The sequence below is a fragment of the Chlamydotis macqueenii genome, chromosome 5 (assembly GCF_036417535.1).
Source record: "Chlamydotis macqueenii isolate bChlMac1 chromosome 5, bChlMac1.mat, whole genome shotgun sequence".
Classification (NCBI taxonomy): domain Eukaryota; kingdom Metazoa; phylum Chordata; class Aves; order Otidiformes; family Otididae; genus Chlamydotis; species Chlamydotis macqueenii.
In genome coordinates, this window is record NC_141560.1 from 61,624,454 (window position 1) to 61,645,744 (window position 21,291).

A 21,291-nucleotide genomic window follows, 5' to 3' on the forward strand; every position below is an offset into this window, starting at 1 on the left:
ATCAAGACCTTATTTTGTATGAGGCTTTGCAGCCTTGTCATGGATGGGGCATGGAACTTAGCAAGAAACACAGTACTCGGGTTAGGGCAGAGATTTGCGAGTGCTGTAACCGTATGATGGTAGCTGGGAAATGAAGCTCCTTGGAAAGCAACTGCTTGAGTTAAGAGTTTGGCTGTGGCTTCAGTTTTATAGTTCTTTCCCCTGCAAAAAGTGATGCTGAGCATTACCCAGGTATGGGTGCAGGAGAGCACTTGCATACCATGTAATAAAAAACCAGCCAGGGTAACAGTGTCGCTTACGAAACTTTCCATAGCATCTAGTTTGTCCGTTTATTTGGCTGAAAGAGGGATCCTTATCTGGACGCAGGTTGTGAGAGACCTGGAAGCGGGGGCCTGGAGCTGGTGTGGCGATAGTTGTTCTGGCAGCATCTGCTGGGCTGGATCATGTTTTCCATTCTCCTACGAGTGTCAGCCTGGCTGGAGAGGAACTGAGATTTCCTGTGCTCCAGACTAATAAATGAATGGAGGTGTTTACACAATAAAGGGCACAATCCTTTTTCTTGGAGTTTTGCTAGGCAATTAAATTGCTTTGTCTTTCACTTCTTTGTAAATATGTTAATGAAAGTCTTTTATGTAAGATTTTTGAAAGGCAACATCTTGTTTGCTTCGTTCACTTAGGCAAATTCTGCTTTTATGTGGTATGGATTATTATGCAGAATATCTTGTGCTGTTATGTTGTTCAGTCTTCTTTGGTAGACTAATGATTACAGCTAGTGTAAAGCTAGGTTACTGAGAGCTAGTGCTTGAAAGACAATGTACCAAAGCATTCAAAGTAATCAAAATATTGTCATCTGATCCTTTTGGTGTTTGACCAGAAGCTGTTTGGGATTACTTCTATTCCCTGTGTAATGATTTATTATAAACAGTGTACATGTAAAAAGGAAACCTGTATTCTTTGATCTTTCTCTTTATTCTTTTTTTTCCTTAAGTTGGCTGAGCAGTCACTAAGTTACAGCACGGGCTAATGCAAATAAGAGGAGTGTGGTTTATTTTTCATAAAATATAACCTAACATGACATCAGATAAAAAAAATCTCTGTTGTACCAAAGCTTCACGACTGAATTTAGTAAGAACTGATACAAATTTTTAAGCATTGACTGTTTTGCAAGTTTGTGCAGACTGAGCATGAAATATTATTTATTTATTGTGTAATCTCTAATTCAGTAAAATAATAAAACAGATGCATAGCTTGAGCATGGAATACGCAATTTGGTTGCTTAAGTACTGTAATCTAAAGCCGTAGTCAGGGAGATGAGCCTTACACGGGAGACAGACATTTAAGGCAGACAATAATTGTTTCAAAAAAGGAGACAAGTCTGCGCTAAGAACACAGGATCTGCATGCAGATATCTAGGTTGAGACGTGAAGGCTATAGGGAAAGAGTGAGGTTTTTTTGATTTTGCATTTGTATGGAAACCAGTGTAGTCTAGATTAAAATTCACAGAATAACTGGTGCTGTAATGCCTTTTTCTTCAGGGATGTGCTAGAGCTTTGTGAATTATAAACCCTTTAGTACTGAAAAAGGAAAAGGTAAACATCAATACTGTAGGGCCTGTGTTCAGTGAAGTGTATGAGCATGTATTTTCAGCCATCAGTGTCCAGCGGGAGCTGCCAGTCAAGGATTACAGGGCAGCTTTTTCATATCGGATAACTGCTACGAGGGCCATCAGGTTCCTCACACAAAGAACGATCCTGCAGAGCTGGGGAGCCTAATGAGGTGCGCCAGTGCAGTGAGAACTCCTGCACGCTGGCACTGCTCACCTATGTTTACCTTATTTAACAGAGGCTAGGCCACACTTTCCTGGTTATGAAAGTTAATGTCCTGGGAGGAACTGCTTGGGTAAATCTGGTAACTGCTGCAGTAATCCATACAACTTGTTCTGGCTCTGCTGTTTCAGGTTGAAGGGAAAACCGAAGAAAATGAGACTAACAAAAGACGTCGAAAAGGTCTTTTTGGTGTCTTTGAGGAGGTTGGTGTTCAGTAGTGTCCGCACATGTCCAGCTCCTTCATGAGCAGAAGAGCTGAGGAAGCAGTCAGAGCTGGGGGGCCAGGGCTTGGCTTCTTGTGCTTGGCGAGAACAAAAAGCTTCTCCTGTTAAAACCTTGAATTTACTGTGGTGTGCACTAAAGAAGAGCTAAATTTATTTAAATAATTTCATAGGAAGTTTTTCATTTTGACCCAAGAACATTTAAGGTATTGGGTATTTTTTCCATTTCCCAACTCAGTTATTTAAATAAATTTTTGTTTGGAGAGTTTGCATTGCAGCTTTGTTCCTAGCCCCTCTCAGATTAGTTACCTTTGTGACTCTTCTTTATCATCACCAGCACTGATTCATGTTCCGTTTTGCTGTGCTGTGACACCAAAGAAAATATTCTTTTGGTGACTTTTGCATGCTAGACAGTGTCATTTTTAATATACTGTAGACTGTATTTGCTTTCCTCCTTTGCTGGTAGGGATGTTGTTATCTCCCTCTTTCTCTCTCTCTCTGTAAACTCGAGAAAAACATAGTTTGTTGTTTCCTTGCAGGCTTCGGGCTTTTCAAGCCAAGGGACAAATGCTGGGAAAGAACCGAGTGATGGTAGAGAAGGAATGAACCAGAATAAAGTTAAGTCAATGGCAACACAACTGTTGGCAAAGTTTGAAGAGAATGCTCCAAATACAATTTTACGGAGGCAGGTAGGTCATAGATGAACATAAAGGTAATCTCTGAAATTAAACTGTAGTCCCTCCTTGTGAATGTGATGCAGATTTCCAATGAAAAAAAAAGAATGCTACATGTTTGAAGTGGGTTGTCTTTTTTTTATACTTTATGTAAATTAAAGGTATTCCTCTCAATAGTGAACAAATATGACTAATATAGATTGATCAATGCTTATTAATATAATGTATTAATATCTATTATATTAACAAAGTGTAGTTGAAGTGCAATATCGCAAAATATCTTGTAAGAAAGTCTGTAGAATTTTTACTTTCTGTGGAAGTCTAAGCTGGCTTCATACAATATTACAGAAGGACTTTTTTTTTTTCTGTATTCTGTTAATAAAGGATACTACATATCCAGTGGAAATCTGTATTTGTGGAAAATTTAGAAAGCGTAAGAAGGGAACCTAATCTTTTGCAAGACGTGTCCAGCTCTCGTTTTCATTCCTAAAGTGGGCATAATGGAATATATTTGTACGTTCCACAGTGTTTTCATGGTTTGTTGTTAGTGTGACTACAGTTGTTTTAAAAATAATCCCATGCTGTCAAGGTAGGGATGATAAGCTCAAAATCAGACCATAACTAGTGAGATGGTTTGAGTTAGCTGAGTTTGGATCTGTCACCTAAGAGATCTGAAGGAAAGATGAGCAAGGTGTTGAGGTTCTGCCAAAGTTGGTGGCTTTCTTAATTCTCTATGTTTGTATGAATTTGTTTATTTACATATTTAAGTCCTCCAGAAGTGTGGGCTTTATAGACGGTCAGGTGACTTTCTCAGTGCTTGAACCACTGTTGTTTGCACTCTGCCTGGCTATTTGTCAGTGCCTTGAGCTTTCTGTGTGTGATACCTGTGCAGAGATTTGCTGGTCTCTGTTGAAGGAAGCTGTGATGTGTCACCTTTTAATCATTACCTCTCTTAAAGAATACTGAATGTGCTGAATTTTAAGTATTTCTTTAATGATAGAAGGGGTTAATAAAATGGATAGGTAACAAAAGTCTGCAAAATGTGTTGTTAAGCTCCATAGTAATGTGTCTTTAAATGCAGCTTTTATTTCTTTCTGCCTCAAAAGATCTTTGAATCCTATTTGCTGTCTTCCTTTTTTATTTCCACTCTGTCTTTAAAAATGCTTTACAAGGAGCTAATAGATAGACCAGCCCTGCTCTCTTCTGACCCTCCTGTTAATCCTCGCTTTGCTAAACCTAAGGATCCAAGTCTTCCATCTCAACCAAAAAGGCAGGTAGGAACTCATCTGGGTAACACCTGCAAGCACACTGCTGGGAACTCAATGCTATTGTGTAATTACAGAATGTATCAAACAATACTTGGATGTAATCTGCAGAGTTAATAGATGTATTTAGCTGAGAATTGTGGAAACCACATTAAATTTTAAGGCTATTTTACACCTACTTGACCACATGAGAAAACTATTTGAAAGAATTAGTAACTGTGTGGAACAAACCCTAAAAACGTAGGTGTTGATTTCAATTTTTATCACATCCAGACTCCAAATTGTATAAATATCATTACATAGCTACATTTAACTTGTGAGAAAACTACAGCAGTACCTGAAAATTTATCTGTGCATGTACTTGATGCTTTGGGCTGATGCAATGGTAAGGCAAAGGTAGTTTTCTGCCTCGAGAAACCTGGCAAAAGTGTCTAAGGTAAAAGCTTGAGCACTGAAAAGCTGATATTGATGGCCAGGTTTTTTATTCCTTTAAGTAGAACTTGTGGTAAGAATTTCTGCTGGAAGCTCTTTTGCAGCATCATATACATGGGGCAAATTTTTTTAATACACTGTCTAATTTTTCTCTTAGTACTTCCAGTGAAAGCAATCTCATATTAAACAGTAATGATATTCACTTTACGTTACAGTTCTAAATGGAAGTAAATATCCCATAGTAGCATTTCAAGAGGAGTCTGCAGTGAAATGAGATCTGCATTGCATGTGGAAATCTGCCGATCCGCTTGATGAAAAATGCAGATTCATAAACTGGTTGAGAATTGTTGTTTTAAAGGCAGGTGTGCTATCCTGAAACATCAGGAGCACACTGCAAGTTGATTGGCATTAGGTTTTTTTAATTTTAATTCTGAGGAATTTGGAAAGTTTGCTTATTTATTTGAATTAGACAGATAAGAAATAGACAGTAGAGAACTGTCATGATAAGACCACTTGGTAATTTTTAAGAATGAATTTGATAAAGCTGAACTGTTTCAGATGTTTTGCTTACTTCAAAAGCTACTTCATAGGAAAATTCAGACTCTGAGACCTATTCTGAACTCCTCAGAAAATGCCTGAAATACATTAAAGCTTGACTTGGGTCAGACTAGATCTAGAATTATGCCAAGAACTACTATTGATATTCTTATGATTTGATTGTAAGTTTATTTTCAGGTAGGTATGATTCTGAAAAAAAAAAAAAAAATCCAAAAAAAAAAACCAAAAGCTTTGCTAAAAACCCTAGAAGGACATGTAGTGTCATGTTATTCTGCGCTGATGCTATCTGGGGTTATTTGCAAAAAAAACCTGAGACAAACCTATAGGGTCTACAGACCTGCATAAATTAAGTAGGACTGGCTTATTTTAGTGCGTGGATACAACCATCTGAGGTGCAGTAGGCAGCGTGCAAAGAGTGATGTGAGAACACTATTTCTTGTTATGTGCATGACTGCTGCGCTTTCAGAAGCATCCTTAAAAGCTGCATATACTGCATGGTAGTGCAGAAAGGAGATTTTTTTCACTTCAAGTGTTTCCCAGTTTCAGGTGGTAGCTAGGAGTGAACACGAGGTCAGGGAACCCAAACAGTCTTTAAATGGTTCTGATCGTATGGCCAGGAGAGCAATGACTGTACAAAAAACAGATACCCAGCCCAGTCTGTCAGGAACCTCTGAAAATCTCGCATCTGCCTGTTCTGCTGCATTTGTACTTTCTGGAGTGCTTGAGCGTCTTCAGCACCTGGAGGAAAAAATGAAACAGGTGACAAGCAATTTATTTTCCTTTCTGTCTCTTAACTGCATATGTTAATTTGTATACTGTATTTTCCCTTTGGCTTTGTTGACTTTAGGTTATATTAAGACCATTAAAAGTCTTTCTGCAATCTTGCTGTATTCTGATGATATATGTGACATTAACTGAAATCTCTCTCTTTTCTTTCTTTTCTTGACTTTCCTTCCCTGGCTCTTACTACAGAAAAGAGCTCAGACCATAGCAAATAGGGAATTCCATAAAAAGAACATTAAAGAGAAAGCAGCACATCTTGCCTCAATGTTTGGATACATGGAGTTTCCAAAGGTGAATATTAGGTTTTGCATCTGAAGAAGTGCTGAGTCAAAAGACGTATAGGAATTCATCATGGAAAAAAAAAAATTGCAGTGGTTTCATTTTTAACTTTCCTTTCAACCTGAGGTGGATCTGAATAGTAATTTGGATTCCACTGAAACTGGTAAAAAGCTTTGTTTAAATATTATTGCATAATTTAATTGAGGTAAAACACAATCTAAATCATAAAGCTAGTCAGAATACTTTAGCATGAGATAAATTTGTTAAAATAGGCCATGTCTTGTGCTTAAGTATACTCTGGTAGCTCACAGTTTCTAATGAACTGGTGAGCAGTAGCTCTTAGTGAAATCTGGCTTTTCTTGTTTCATTTTGCTTTCTCCCAGCATTACCTTTCCTTATTGCCCACTGTAAATATTTTTAATAAGAAAAATGAGTACAATAATACCATTTGACATGAAGGTTTTGCCATGATGATTTTTATGGCTCCTCACTGTGCAGAAGAAGAGAACAGAGCAGAATTGTAGTTATTATTGTTCTTTTTTCTTTTTTTTTTTTTTTTTTAAATGCATGACTGAAATTATTCTCTTAACCTGTGCTAATGTCACTGTCTCTTAAATAACTCTCCTGTTTCTGCTTTACACAGAATAAGCTACCTACTAAAGGCTTATCCCAGTCTCAGCCCCCAACTCCCTCTTGCCCTCCACCTCATGATTCAGCTGCTGTCTCTTCTCCATCATCTGTCGGTTCAGCTTCCCCTGCTATTCCTCCTAGACAGGTACTCTATTAACAGATTTTTCCTGTAAAATCCAAAGTTGCACTAATGCTACTGGGTGCTGCCAGCAGATCTGTTGTATATGTTGTATTTCACCTTTGAATTAAACTTTACTTTGTTCAATGTCATTAATTCTGCATGTTTGTAAGAGGAAAGTAATAATTAAAAATAGTTCAGGTATAAAGCTAAAGAACAGAGCAAACCGTTCACAAAATTTTTGCTTCAATTCTGTAAGTCTTGCATTGCTGCTTATTTTAAACACTGTGGTGTTGGATAATACCACAGACGTGCCTCGCAGAGAGAGCGTTTCACATTGTGTAGCTAACTGGATGTTATGGGATCGGTTAGTTGTTCTTGGATGGCATTTATGTTTCTTTATCTGGACTGCAGGGAAGAACCTGCACAGTAACTGTTATTTTAACTACAGGACATGTCTTAGAATGGTATGAGCGGTTGTCGATACAGACAGATTTTCTTGTTGTTGTGTTTGTTTACTTATTTATACTTCAATGCACATTAATTGCTGGAATACAGTTTCTTTGTAACAGCAAACTTTACAGAGAGGAAACATGCATATTCTGAAGGAAAGCAATTAGGTAACACTTCAGTCAGAGATACTCAACTCTTACTACTTAGGCTGATGTTATAGGCTGTGCTTTTGTCTCTGGAAGATAAAATGACACTGGCTTCTAACTCCTCTTGTTTTAGAATGATTTTGATTGAAGGAAGTTTGACGTTTTCAACTTTTCAGGGCAAGTAAAGACCCAGGTTCCGTTTCCTTCACCCACAGATTATGTAGCAGCAGCCTGGGAACACCGCAGTATTGAATAGGGTTGGTGCGCAAATAAAGGTGGAAACATCCTTTTTTTTTTTAGAAGTATTGAAGAAAACTGCAGTGACCCAATGCAGGTGCTGCTGGAGCTGGCAGCTCTGCTTCCTGACACAGGAAAAGAAGTGCTATTCAGCAGAATTGGGTACAGTCTCCATTTACTGTGAGGAGCAGCAAAGCATTCTGCCTGCTTTTGTTGTATTTAAATAACAGTAGTTGTCGTATGAAATACTCATGAGTATTGCCCAACTTCAGGTAAGCCATGGCTGAAAGTAATTTCCATCTAGTGGACAGTTCAGTAGGATCATTTAGTGGAATTGGTCTAGATTTTCTTCAGTTATTTTGTACCATAATGCTGATGCTGGTTGGAAATCAGGCTCACAGCCTCAGCAGTAACTGAGCAGGTAGATAGTGAGCTGACTTGCAGCTTGCAAAGGCTCGTTCCTCAGTTGGGCTGGAGCTGTGTTGAAAAGACTCCCTTCCTCTCATTGCCCGGGAAAATACAGGCTACACAGCCCTTCAAGGACACTGCAAGCCCAGCAGGTGCCTTACCCCTAATTCCCTTCAGCTTCAAAATAATTCCTTTTCCTGGATTTACCTCTTACTTTTTATGACCTAGGAGGTATAGTATGTGATGGGTTTTAAGCTAAGTAATAGTTTCCAAAATATCAAATGAGCTTGTTGCTCATTTGATTTGGAGAGCTATTGTGACAGTGTGAAGAGAGCTAAAAAAAAAAAAAAAACCAAAACCCAATGTAAACAACCCTTTAGAATATAAGAACTAGGCTCTTAATAATATGGAAATTCTGTGAGGAATAATTTTACTGGGATTTTAATTTTTTTTTCATAGAGAACATTTGGCCTGAGCAATCATTTTTGGATGTTTTAATTCAACTGCATTTTGTTTAAAGTGCACACACAGCCTTTTATTAGTTTGCCATTGTATTTAAATAGTGTAGCAATAGTTTATTGTGACTCCATCCTTGACAGGCTGGAGAGGTGGGCCCGTGCCAACCTCATGAAGTTCAACCAGGCCAAGTGCAAGGTCCTGCACCTGGGTCATGGCAATCCCAGGCACAAATACAGGCTGGGCAGAGAATGGATTGAGAGCAGCCCTGAGGAGAAGGACTTGGGAGTGCTGGTGGATGAGAAGCTTAACATGAGCAGGCAATGTGCCCTTGCAGCCCAGAAGGCCAACCGCATGCTGGGCTGCATCAAGAGGAGCGTGGCCAGCAGGTCAAGGGAGGTGATTCTCCCCCTCTACTCTGCCCTGGTGAGACCCCACCTGGAGTACTGTGTCCAGTTCTGGAACCCCGAACATAAGAAGGACATGGACCAGTTGGAGAAGGTCCAGAGGAGGGCCACGAAGATGATAAAAGGGCTGGAGCACCTCTCTTATGAGGACAGGCTGAGGGAGTTGGGGCTGTTCAGCCTGGAGAAGAGGAGGCTCCGGGGAGACCTGATAGCGGTCTTCCAGTACCTCAAGGGGGCCTACAAGAAAGATGGGGAAAGGCTGTTTAGTAGGGCCTGTTGCAATAGGACGAGGGGTAATGGTTTTAAAATAGAGGGGGGTAGATTTAGATTAGAAATTAGGAAAAAATGTTTTACGATGCGAGTTATAGAACACTGGAACAGGTTGCCCAGAAAGGTTGTGGAGGCCCCATCCCTGGAAACGTTCAAGGCCAGGCTGGATGAGGCTCTGAGCAACCTGACCTAGTCAGGGATGTCCCTGCTCCTTGCAGGGGGGTTGGACTAGATGACCTTTGAAGGTCCCTTCCAACCCTAACCATTCTATGATTCTATGATTTCACTCAGGTTGAGTTTACTGTAATTGAAAATGCTTTCTACAGAGGTAATGGCAGAATGCAGCACAGCTGAGGCAAGAAAATCTTGTTCTGTCACCAGTACAGTAAATATACCTTCATCTCATTTGGTCAATTTTTGGCTGGTTAGGTAGGACTACATGTATTCTTTGGCAGATCTGCATGCATGAACATCTTGATGCCTAGTATACTGCTCAATAGGGTTATACAGGCTCAGGTCCTCTTGAACATTGTATGCATTATATATGTCTAATGTGCATTTGGCACAGCATATTTGAGATTTTTTAAATAGTAGGTCTAATAATGAACAGGCAAACATTTACTTTCCTCCCCTTTGAGGCAACTGATCCAAATGAACCCCAAGTGATGATTGATTACTGTAGGTATTTCAATGGGAAAGGTAGTAAGTAGATTTAGGAGGGAAAAAAAAAAAAAAGGCAAAAAAGCCCTTGAGTTTCCTTTCCAGGGTTGCCAATAAGTACAAGTGATGTTGGTGCTGTCCTTGCTACGGGGCTAACTAAGAGAAAGTGGAGGGGTTGGACAGGGTCGGTTAGCTGTGGTGTCTGCACAAGGCTGCCGTAGAGAAGGGAAGTGTGCCTGTCCTCCACGTCCACTGTCGGCACAGCAAGGGGTGATGGATAGTCACCGTGGAAATGGAGATTCAAGTCCAGCTTGGTGATGGGCATAGGGGACCCTTGAGTGGTAAGGAGCAGGGTGCTGGGGGAGGCCTGCGGTCTGTAGCACGGACGCCTTTTGGAGCAGGTTATGCCCATGTGCACACACTTTACACTAGTAAAGTGATTCCTGCCCTGAGGACAGGGGATGGACTCAGTAGACCTTTGGACCTGTGTCCAGGACAGTTACTTGTGTTGGTCATGTGCTGGTGAAGTGTTAATGGATGTGCAAGACTTGTTCTCCATGCTGTTCACGTGCTGTGAGGTCGATTCAGTCCTGTGGCACCCCTGTTACTTTAGCTTTGGCTATTTAAGTTCTGTTCCTCTTCAAGTTACATAGGCCATGTTTTGGCTTACCTTTTGTTATTTCTCAAGCAAAAATTTTCCAAGAAGCAGATTTCTTACTGCTATTCTTACTGTAAGAGTACTTAATCTTCAGGAAACACCTGCTGTTGCCTTGATTTCATAGCAAGCAATCTGTCCATGCCCTTCATGATTACATTGTTGTCCCTGTATTTTATCTTTTAAGACTGCACACTTTTCAGAATGTGAAAATTTTATCATACTGGCTAAATGTGCAGCACTATATAAATAAAATTTCATAATATTTCAGGTGCGCAGTGCACATTTTCAAGTACTGTGCATGATAATTTAACAATATGTTTGGACCTGTTTGCTGTGAATATGTGCTGGTAACTGCCTGTGTTTGTGTTATCTTGAGGGTGGGGTTATAGGACTCAGAATTTGTGTTTCTGGTCTCTGTTCTGAGATGTATCACTAGGTAAGTCTAGACTTTAGTATGAAAAATGAAAAAAAGGCTTCAGGATTGGTAAGCCAGCAAAAAGAGCTCTGTCATATTGCTCTCAGTGTTTCTGCTTTTCCCCACCAGAACAACAGAAGATAACAGAAGTCTTTTGAGTTTTGTAAGACTTCATGAGATATTACCTATAAATATCAACACCTTCCCGTTCGTTAAATAGTTAGTACTGTCATTTTAATTTCAAGTGAATACTGAGATTGTTGTCAGACATGACGATTCTTTACACCTGTTGAATTTTCATCAAAACAGTATTCGTTATGGTGGCATATTTATTGAAAATGGTGACTGAGAAATCCTACTGTCTTATTACAGAAGCCTGTTATTAAGCCCCAGTTCTGAAAGGAGCACTTGAAAGAAAAGCTTTAGAAGCATATTGTTTCCTTTTAAAGACACACAGTCATTACAAGTTAACTTCTGTGTGAAGTTCTATGAAAGTTTCCAGTAATAATCAAAACTACCTTTTAGCTTTAATCAGCTGTCGAAATCCTCATAGGTAGAATTATGAATTAACAAATATTATATTACAGGCTGGGCTTTGGTTGTTCTTGTTTTCTGTTTAAAGTTGGATTGACTTCAGAAAACTATGTTCATCTGAACTTTGCATGAGTGAATCCACACAATACGTCATAAGAACTCTGAAGATGTTGCAATCCCTAGGTTTTGCTGCCTGCAGAGTTTGAACCAACTACTTCCTTTCAGTGACAGGACTCTTAATTACCAGCAGCAAGCAGGGCTTGGGTGTTTCCTACACACAGTAACTTATTACTCAAATGTTGTTTATCTCAGAGGTAAAATATGTGTAGCAGGTGGTACCAAAAATAAACAAATCGCCTTCAAATCAAAATAAGACCAAGTAAATAATTGAGGATATGAAACAACAAAAGGGAAGCATTGTATGCTTTTGGAGGCAGAGAGCATATATCCTTTGTTTTACAAAACAATGCTACTAAAGGCTTGCTTGTTGGTTGAGTATGGTGTTATAAATAATAGCACAGGGAAATACAGAGGGCAGCTTTCTCTTCCCACATTAATAGCCACCCTGATCAACCTGCTGAAGAGCTTTGGCAACATGTCATTGACAGGTCAATAGTCTTAGTAAATCACAAATGCTTAGGGGATTTTTAAGGGTTTTCTTGGTTGTTTCCTGAAATTCACCATGTAAGGTAACTCTTTAAGACTAATTTCCAACAAAAGAAAGCCTTCCTGAATTCTGAGTAGTAGCCTGTTACATATTGATAGCGCACTATGGAATTGCACGGGTGTGTGGGACTTCATGTACACCAGTAGCTTCAAGGGTAGTAAATGCATGAGCAAAATATAAAATCTGTTGAGTACCCCAGAAACTCAGTATACACACAATCAGCATCAGGTGGCAGAGATCTGTGTGCTGTTGACCAAAGCTATAAGCTGTATAAGAGTTGACAGGTTCTCTAAAGGAACGTGTGTAGAGTTGGGGTCCGACCCTCTCTCCTGCAATTGGAATTTTTTACATTTACACTATTAAATGGGAAAGGATGTTATTGAAGTCCTTGTCCATAAGCAGGTTTAGAGAAGACACAGGGGGTTGTTCAGCAATTGTGCTGTGTACAGGGGCAGAAGTCAGGAGCCTTGCAGGGCAGCACTGCTCTTGCGCACCCTGTCCCTCCCATTCTCTGCGGGTTTCTGCTGGTGGTGGGTGCCCATGGGGCTGCCCCGGTGGATTTGCATCCTACCCTGGTACTTTGATTTTGGGACTGAACAGCATTTGAAAGGTGCAGTACCAAGGCTGTAGCAAGTTGATCTTCTCTTGACTACTGGCGGATCTGGCTCCGTAAGGACAACTGGTAGAGAACTTTCCCAGTAATATGTCCTTATTAAACAAGTTCTCTAAATTAGATCTAATCAGTCCTCAAGTCCACTTGCTTCCTGCTCTCTCGCTGGTGAGTAGCAGCAATGTTTGTGTTGGTGGTTGTTGATTAGGAGACCAGAGCAGTCAGCAACCTTTTGGTCCCTAGGTTAAATTGAAATCCCATTTGCTTTTGCATGGAATGTGATTTCACATTTGTTACAACAACATTTCCTTTTAATAACATTTTTGAAGTGTGTGTAAGCATGCAGTTTTCTTGTTTTGACTGCTTTCATGTTGACACAGATTGCTCCAATGGGTGGAGAACAGAAATCAACTAATCTGATGAATAGCAAGGTGTAGTTCAGGCTCAAGGAAAAAATTCAAAAACTCCTGAAATTCAACTACTTGTGCTTTAATCGGACCCGTATTGTTAACTGATTGCTCCAGCGTTTGACTAGTTTAAGGCAAACTTTCTGCTTCAACTGACTTTGAATGCTTGCTTTGACCTAGGAGCTCATGGGTAATAAGTAGTACATGGCCTAAGAGTTGCTCAGCATATTCAGAGGTGCAGAATTTGGGGAAGGAAATTGTCTTCTGTCATCTTAAACAGTACAATGGAATGTAGTTTTCCTGTAGTAGAAAGTAATCTCACTTCTCATATTGGTTTATAATTTAATGTACCAGCTAGGACAGCATTGTGGTATGTAATTAACAGTTTACTGTTATTAGCGCACAAGCTACACAGATATTGAATAATATTTAAAAGTCTCTTTATATTAAATAAAACCAAACACTGTAGAAGTTTGTCCCTTGAATGGCCTTTGTCATCTTAACATACATATTTTGTATCCATCTGGATATTAAGTTAATTATGGGATAAATCTCAAAAGATAAGCGGAGCTGTAAGGGACTGGACATGTTCCCAAGTTCCTGAAATTAATTTTTTTTTTTAATTAGCAAGAATATTTTTATTCATCATAATTTTTGAAAACACGCCCACAATGCGTTATAGTTGCTTTTAAACTTGATAGAAAATGCTTTACAATTATTTTGAAGTATCATGAATACCATTGCATTTATATTTTTCTCCTTTCTTCATGGTAACTTTCTGATATTTTAAAACCTTTCTTGTAGTGAGACTTGGTGTGGTGGCAGTAGAAAAATAATTTCACTGAGAAGTGAAAGACTTCACATTTGGACTCTGTGGGTGGCAGATGGAGCGTAAGATCCTCAGAAGGCTTCAGAAGCAAAGTATCAGATCCCTGGCCATGCCAGGATGGCCCTTGCTGCCTCTGCCACCAGGAGGTTATGGGATTTTCTATTGACTATAAAACTAAAATCAAAACCACTACAGGGAATCTGGTTTAGGGTAGAAAATACTGCTGTAAATCTACAAAGTCTTCATAGGCTTTTTTCCAGGAACAGAGAACTAGAGTACCTGCCTACCTACCTGCCTGCCACTCACACACATGCACACGCACCTTTCTTCTTTTCCAGTCTGAGGCGTGTGTTTTGGCAAGGAAGCCTGGACCATGCAGTCAGGGTTCTGCTATGGTGCTTTGGAGCCACAGCCTGAGGACCTGCAGTCTCCTTGCAGGCCTGTCTATTTGATAAATTTGGTTAGAAATAGCCTAACATTTGTGGCTGCAATAGCGTGATGAAGTAGATGAAAGGAGATGTCTTCTTTTCATGAGCATAGTTCTCTATTTTCCCTGGCATTAAGATGAGTCAGAGGGAGAATCAAAACATTTCTGTGTGGGACTTCTAGTACATTTTCATAGAATGTTTCCCACAATGCCACAGTTTGTGGTCCATTAACGTGAAGTTTAGTCCTAACTCAGTTGTGAAGCACAACAACAAAGTCCTAAGAAGTGAAAGTGAACGATAGGGGTATCAGAGTTGTCCAACCCTGAAAGCCGGGCAGTAGCTCCCAGTTCAGCCTTTTCATGGACACAGCGGGAGGTCTTGTGCTGTGGGAGCACTGTTTGCTCTCAGCAGCTATTTCTCCATCGTCTGCAGGGAGAAGCGTGTAGGCTGTATGGAAGCCTTTTATAGCCACCAGCTGGACCACAGAGATTGTGCATGAACATGCTTGTGCTCTGCTGGACTTTGCCTCTGCTTTTTCTCCTAGCCTCTCTTGATCATTTTTTGCATGTTTTCAAATCATTCTTGTCCTTTTCTCATTAAATTATTTTTCAAGAATAACTAAAACTCTTCCTTCTACTCTTCATCTTCTCCCCTTTTCCGGTTAGATGACTGTAGGAAAGGTCTCACGTGCAATTGGAGCTGTGGCTGAAGTTCTTGTCAATCTGTATGTGAATGATCACAGACCCAAGCCACAGCTTCCCCCCCTTGAACTGGTAAGGCTAAACCCACAAAGAAATAATAACTTGACTTATAAGAGTAGTGTCTCCAGAACGTCATCATGACTTAAGGCCCTGGTTGCGGAGCACCTTAACTGTTACGAAAGGTCTTAGTCTGACACTTATTAAGGAATCCAGTGCATATTGGCAAAATCTGCTGATGTGTGGATATGCTGGAAATGTTGCTCACCATGTTTTCTATTTATATTTTTATTACTTGTTTGTATGAATTAAAACTTCAGGAGACTTTTATTAAATGTAATTACTGGTACAATTAGTAACAGAAGACAATTATTAACCAGGGTGGTTTCTAAAGAAAGTTTTGTACGATAAATGTTTATGCGGTTATTTTTAACACACAAATGCTGAATCACCGTGCTCATTTTGAAGAGAGCTGTTTTTAAACTCTGACAGTGTTCTATGTTGAATTCAGAAGCAGTCTCTGGACAGAGCTACAAGTTCTTGCCCCATTCCTCAATCTCCATCTCCTGCTTCCACTGCTGAGAGCTGTCAGGTATTGGGAAGCGAAGTAAGGTGTTGTGTTGTGGTGATGACACTTATTAGCCAGCACTAAGCTCCAATTGCTTCCACTTCGTTGTAACTCTCTGACCTGTTCTATTAACATCGTATTTGTGTACTTTTCCACTTGCCTGATTGTTCATTTGGAAAGTTTCATGTAGTTCATACTCTGAAATTATCCGTCAGAGCAAAATGGATTACTAATGGCTGATTAGGAATAGGATTCTCAACTTTTAAGCACAAGAGTGTGACTTGTGACAATGACAACTGTGACTTGCACTTAACATTAAAAAATAGTTCCAAGGCTTTCTTTTGCTGGCAAATTAAAGATTAGTTGTGTGGACTGTATGCTGCTGTCTGTATGTGCCTGGACTCTGCCAAGCCTGTGCCTGCTCTGTCCTGTGCATGGTACCCTTCACACGGTGGCAGGGGGAAGAGGAGATGTTGGCGACTGTGGCAGAGACAGGATGCTCGTCTGTACTGACCTATATCTAAGCAGAATGCAATAATGCAAAGTAACAGCCTCATACCTGCCTCTAAGAAGAAAAAGGAAGCCCAGTGGCATCTAATCCATTTACAATTTATTTTTCTGTACCTTTTGCATGTATATCCAGAGATATACAAATTGAACAAAAACTTTTAAAATAGTTTCAAGTTGTTAATATGAATCATATTTTGAAGTCCAAAGAGTTAAAAATATTCCAAATGTCCACGGTAGGAATGAGTTTGATTTTTAAAACAAACCAAGCCCCAGAATGGGCTGTGGTCTTAGGAGGAACACGGCTGAGAGGGGAAGCATGACTGCAGCTGATGTAAATGGTAGTTCAGACACCAGTGTCAAAGATGTCCAAGTTTTGTTTTTTTTTTTTCCTGGACCTTAAAGCATGAGCCTGCATTTTTCTCCAGAGTGTGTATTAACTGAGACTTCAGGGTGTCTGTTTTCTTAGCTCCAAATACCTGTTGTTCGAGGCTGGCAAGTTCTGTCTTTGCCCTCTTCTGAGAAACACCGATGCCCGCAGTCATGAGACGTGAGTGCCCGAGCCAGCGTGGTGCAGGGTCGTGAATGAGCACTTGGGGCTGATGCTGCTCTTCTACCTGAGTAAACACAAAATGTCGGCGACCTCCCAGAGGGAAGCTGGGTGCAAGTCCAGCTGAAAACTCACCACTTAAAGTCCTTGTGATGTCTGATTTATGAATTGCTGCATAAACTTACAGAATTGCAACAAACGAGTAATAAAAAGCTGACTGCTTGTTTTAATTGTATGTGGAGAGTGCTGTGTAAAACTTAAAGCAGCTAAAGCAGCTGCCCACTTGATAAGAATTTATATCCGAGTGTAGAGCAATGATTTTATGTGCATTTCTATTTTTATCTTTTAACAGGGATCTCTGCGAAAAGAATTTCCTCAGTCTATTGGGGGCAGTGACATTTGTTATTTCTGCAAAAAACGGGTATATGTTATGGAGCGGTTGAGTGCAGAAGGCCACTTCTTTCACAGGGAGTGCTTCAAGTGTGAAATATGTTCTACAACACTCCGTTTAGGAATTTATGCCTTTGATGTTGAAGAAGGTAATATAGGAGCTATTTAAGAATATTTTAGTGTATGAGTATTGATGCTTTCAATGGAACTAGGGAAAAAGACCTGGCTGAGTAGCTTGGTCAGAGGGAGGTCTGCCAAGTATGTTGTTTGCATCCATGCTGATCTTTGAGTCCTTGTACTTGTGGTTCTAGTCTTTCAAAAGAATCCAATTATGACAGACTTGAGCTTTAAATGAAGAAATCATGAGTGGAAAATACGTTGAGTGATGAAAATGCAGTTTGTCCAGTCACAGGTCAAAGCAAAAAAGGTGATTTTTCTCCAACAGTACAGAATTATTCTCATCTCTCATTTATAGCTGGCCATTAAAGAACATGATCTTTAAGGATAAGCCATGATAGTGGCAAATTTACACGGATGGGGAGAATATAGGTTATTTCTTTCAAGATGTTATGGCTCAGGGGTTGAAAGCAGTAGTACTGGCCAAGCAGCAGTGTAGTTTATTCCACTCTGCTGCAGAATGGGAGTTTCAGATCTTGGACCCTCAGTCCTAACTACAGTCTGGGGCTTGGGGATGGGGAGTTATTTTTTGCCTTTTTTCTTTTATTTTTTTTTGTAATTTTTTTTTTTTTTAGTTTAGAAGGAAATTATTAAACTGAAACCTTGCCACTTCCAAATGATTTGAATACATCAGAGTATTTACCTGATCTTCTACAAAAGGATTAAAGACTCAAGGCCAAAGGTGGTTCTTTTGCAGTCCAGAGAATCTTCTGCAAAGACTTTTTTGAACTGATTATTTGACTTTTTGCTGCTTGATGTCTTGTGTTGGTTTGTGACTTGGTGTTTATAGAATCTTGGGTTTTTGCTATTTATTAATCCTAAACCTGTGTTGTAGATAAATGACTTTGCCTTATTTAACAAATGTGTAGATCTGTGTACTGTAAAAGAAACCCTTTTAGAGCTGTGAGCTATTCAGCATCAGTGGCAAGTTTCCTGTTCCTTTTGCTGTCCAATCACTAATTATCCTTATTTCATCTTTTTATAGATGCAACAGTCAATTTTCAGTCCATATATATATAGATAAAAGATAATATAATTTATTTTTTCTTTTGTAGGTAAATTTTACTGTAAACCTCATTTTACGCACTGCAAAATCAGTACTAAACACAGAAAGAGAAGAGCAACATTACAGCTCCAGGGAAAGGTACATGTTGATTATGTTACTAATGCAGGAAATGTTGGGGCAGCTTTATCTGGAACAGGATGAAGTACTTGTTTATGTGTGTGTGGGAGAGGTGTTTTCTACCTGCTGTCCAGAAGTAGTAAAATCTATACTAAAATATAACCTCCTGGTTCTGTGAATTTGCCATATTTATAGTCTGTTTCTCAGTGGAAATTAACTTTTCCTGTACAAAGTAAGGTTGAACTTAAAGCAATTGGAAATTTAAAATATATATATAAAAACTTGAAAACAGTAACAGAAACTCGACTTTCCATTTTTTTAGAAGTATATTTAACTTTTTTTTAATGTTTTATATAAGGAGGCAACAGAAGCATGGAAGAAAGAGGAACCCAAACCCACAGAGACCACCACAGAAAGCGCTTTGTCTACTGCTAGCAGTCCAGAGGACAGGTCCCCAGGTATCCTGACTTCCTTCTTTAGGGGCACGCTAAGCTGGCCCCTTCGGGTGACAAGGGATCTGCTTGACATTCCCAGACGCCTGTCTAACTGGATGCATGGTTTTCTGCACGCTACCAATCTTCATTTCAGGGACAATGCATATAACTATACCTACTTGTATGAACTCTTGAGCCTTGGTGTGCCATTCCTCTGTGCTCTTCTAGAGGTACTTACTCATATGTACCGGGAAGCAGAGCTATCACTTGAAAATGTGCTTGACTGGGTGAAAAAATTCTATAGGGTTTAAATTCTTCTGCGTGTCTTGCTCAGTTGTGCCTTTCAGATTTTCAAAATGAACAGCCTCACTATTTTCTTGAGGTTTTTTGCTTGGTTGTGTTTTTTTTTTTTTTTACTTTTCACACGATTTCGTGTGTGACTTAAAAGAACGGCGGATTCCTTCTGATATAAATGAGATGCAATCAAAATTTTCAGTATAAAATGTACTGTATGTTAAAGCATGAAGGGTAGTGTCCAGACACATTTCCAGAATGTGGAGACAGATGAAGGATATTTTGTAGATTTTCCCCTCTCCCCAACAGCCCTATTCTGTCCTGTGATCAGACCATTGGAGGGGTGGTACATTTTGAAACCATTCTTCTCCCTGTCCCTGCTCCCCACCTTTTTTTTTTTTTTTTTTTTTTGTTAGACCAAGAAAGAATGTGTGTTCTTTCAGATGTTTGGGGAATATTTATGACAAATGACTGGGTTTTGAAACCTGAATATGGCGCATACCTTTTCTTTTTTTCTTCTTTTTTTTTTTTTTTTCTTTGCTTTCATCTTTGCTCTGGGTTATGAGGTTCATAACTTGCTTGAATATGTTTTAAAAAAAAAATGATAATGTACTTCATTCACATTGCTCTTAGTCATGCCTTTTACATTTCTTACATGTGATAGATACCCTTTGTTGATAGTGGGTATAATCTGTACTCTTAATTTATTTGAAGTTTTGAAATAAATTTGAAGAGCAAATCTTAGTTGACTGAAGGCCTAATTGAAACTGTGAGTCAAAAAGGAACTGGTAGTGTAATTAGACCTGACTTATTCCTCAAGTCGAGGCTTCCTTATTAGGTGGCTGATTCAAGGAATATCAATTTATGGAGCACTCATCTGTAACTGAAATCACTGCTGTTGTGCCTCTGAGTAGGCACTGCTCCTATTGTCTTTTGGAATTTTTTAAAAATACAAGTTTAGAACAGACAACAAAAACCTACAAACGCATTCTTATGAGAACACTTCTTAGTTGAGTATTTCATTCATTTCAACGTATGAAGCTTATGGCAGAAAGGTGAAATTCTATTATCTGGAGCAGCCGTTAAGTAAATTTCTTTCAGATGTCTGTCAACAATGTCTACCTTAATCTGAAGGTGTCAGGACTGGTTAAATAAGCTACTTAACAGCAAGGAGACACTGACATCCCAAATTCTGATTTACTTTCAGCCTAGTTAGCCAATGAGGTAAGCATGCTCCCTGCCTCTCAAATACTTAAATGTTTAAATTCAGAAGTTAACCAGGAAACAGGTAAATACATAAACATGGTAATATATATAGGCTAAAATTAAAAGCATCTGTAGCATTTATTTCCAGCCAAAAGAATGTGGCTTAAATAATAGGAAATGATGTCGCATTCAGTTAATACCAAAGTTGAGGATCACCTTCCAGTGGTCTTATAAATGACTGTGCTGCTAATGGACTGGCAGTTTTTCTAATTTTTTTTTTTCTAAGGTAATATCGGAAAAGATGACTTGAATTGTTCTGTTTCTTAAGTATTAAAAAGAAATGTGTTTTCTGTTTAAAATAAATGACAAACTGGATTTTTCTTTTAAATAGTTTGACTTTCTTTCAACTACGAGGATTCACGTTTTAGAGTGCTTATGTATTTTGGGAAAAAATTGTTAAGTACATGCACAGAACTTGAAAAAGTGCTTGAAGAAAAGTATTTAGGTATAAGGTAGCATTCATTTGAAATAAATTGCTGTTAATGCTCAAGCATGTATTCAGCAAAACTTTGGTAGAATATTGACTGGACACAGCAACAAATATAACAACATGGTGGGCATCTGTATATATGTAAAGAAATGTATCTGTACCTCTTACAGCGTTTTTTTAAAAATGCTTTGAAACACTGTATATTTTTAAAGTATTTGCTAATGATAGTAATTGTTTCACCCTAAAACAGAAAAAATCTGCAGTGCAATTTACCATGTTACTTCTGCAACACAGCAAACTGCTAAATGCTAAAGTTTTAAAATTTGGCTTGCCATCACTTTTTATTTCAATTTGTCAACAGCACAGTCTTTAGGAACATTTTTTTTTTCCTGAAATTTTCTCCTGCTGTTTACTACAGGAAACTTTCTGCTTTTCAGCAGAGTGAGCATAATGGTAAACATAGAGAAAATGGAGATATAGTAA

The 21,291-nt window shown here is 39.0% G+C and overlaps 1 protein-coding gene across 3 annotated transcripts in view; it reads left to right on the top strand.

Moving 5' to 3' along the window:
- The window catches only part of MICAL2 (microtubule associated monooxygenase, calponin and LIM domain containing 2), a 110,888-nt gene that overhangs the window by 37,922 nt on the left and 51,675 nt on the right, over nt 1–21,291 (top strand). Inside the window, exons 14-24 of one of the 3 annotated variants that reach the window (XM_086749089.1) lie at nt 1,958–2,029; nt 2,587–2,736; nt 3,894–3,995; nt 5,523–5,735; nt 5,949–6,050; nt 6,682–6,813; nt 15,037–15,144; nt 15,581–15,676; nt 17,047–17,233; nt 18,317–18,405; nt 18,743–18,842. In XM_086749089.1, coding sequence (XP_086605215.1) covers nt 1,958–2,029; nt 2,587–2,736; nt 3,894–3,995; nt 5,523–5,735; nt 5,949–6,050; nt 6,682–6,813; nt 15,037–15,144; nt 15,581–15,676; nt 17,047–17,233; nt 18,317–18,405; nt 18,743–18,842 — 1,351 coding nt within the window. Of the gene's footprint in view, nt 1–1,957; nt 2,030–2,586; nt 2,737–3,893; nt 3,996–5,516; nt 5,736–5,948; nt 6,051–6,681; nt 6,814–15,036; nt 15,145–15,580; nt 15,677–17,046; nt 17,234–18,316; nt 18,406–18,742; nt 19,130–21,291 lie in introns of those variants that run through there. The other 2 variants (XM_086749090.1, XM_086749091.1) reach the window with 2 other exon arrangements.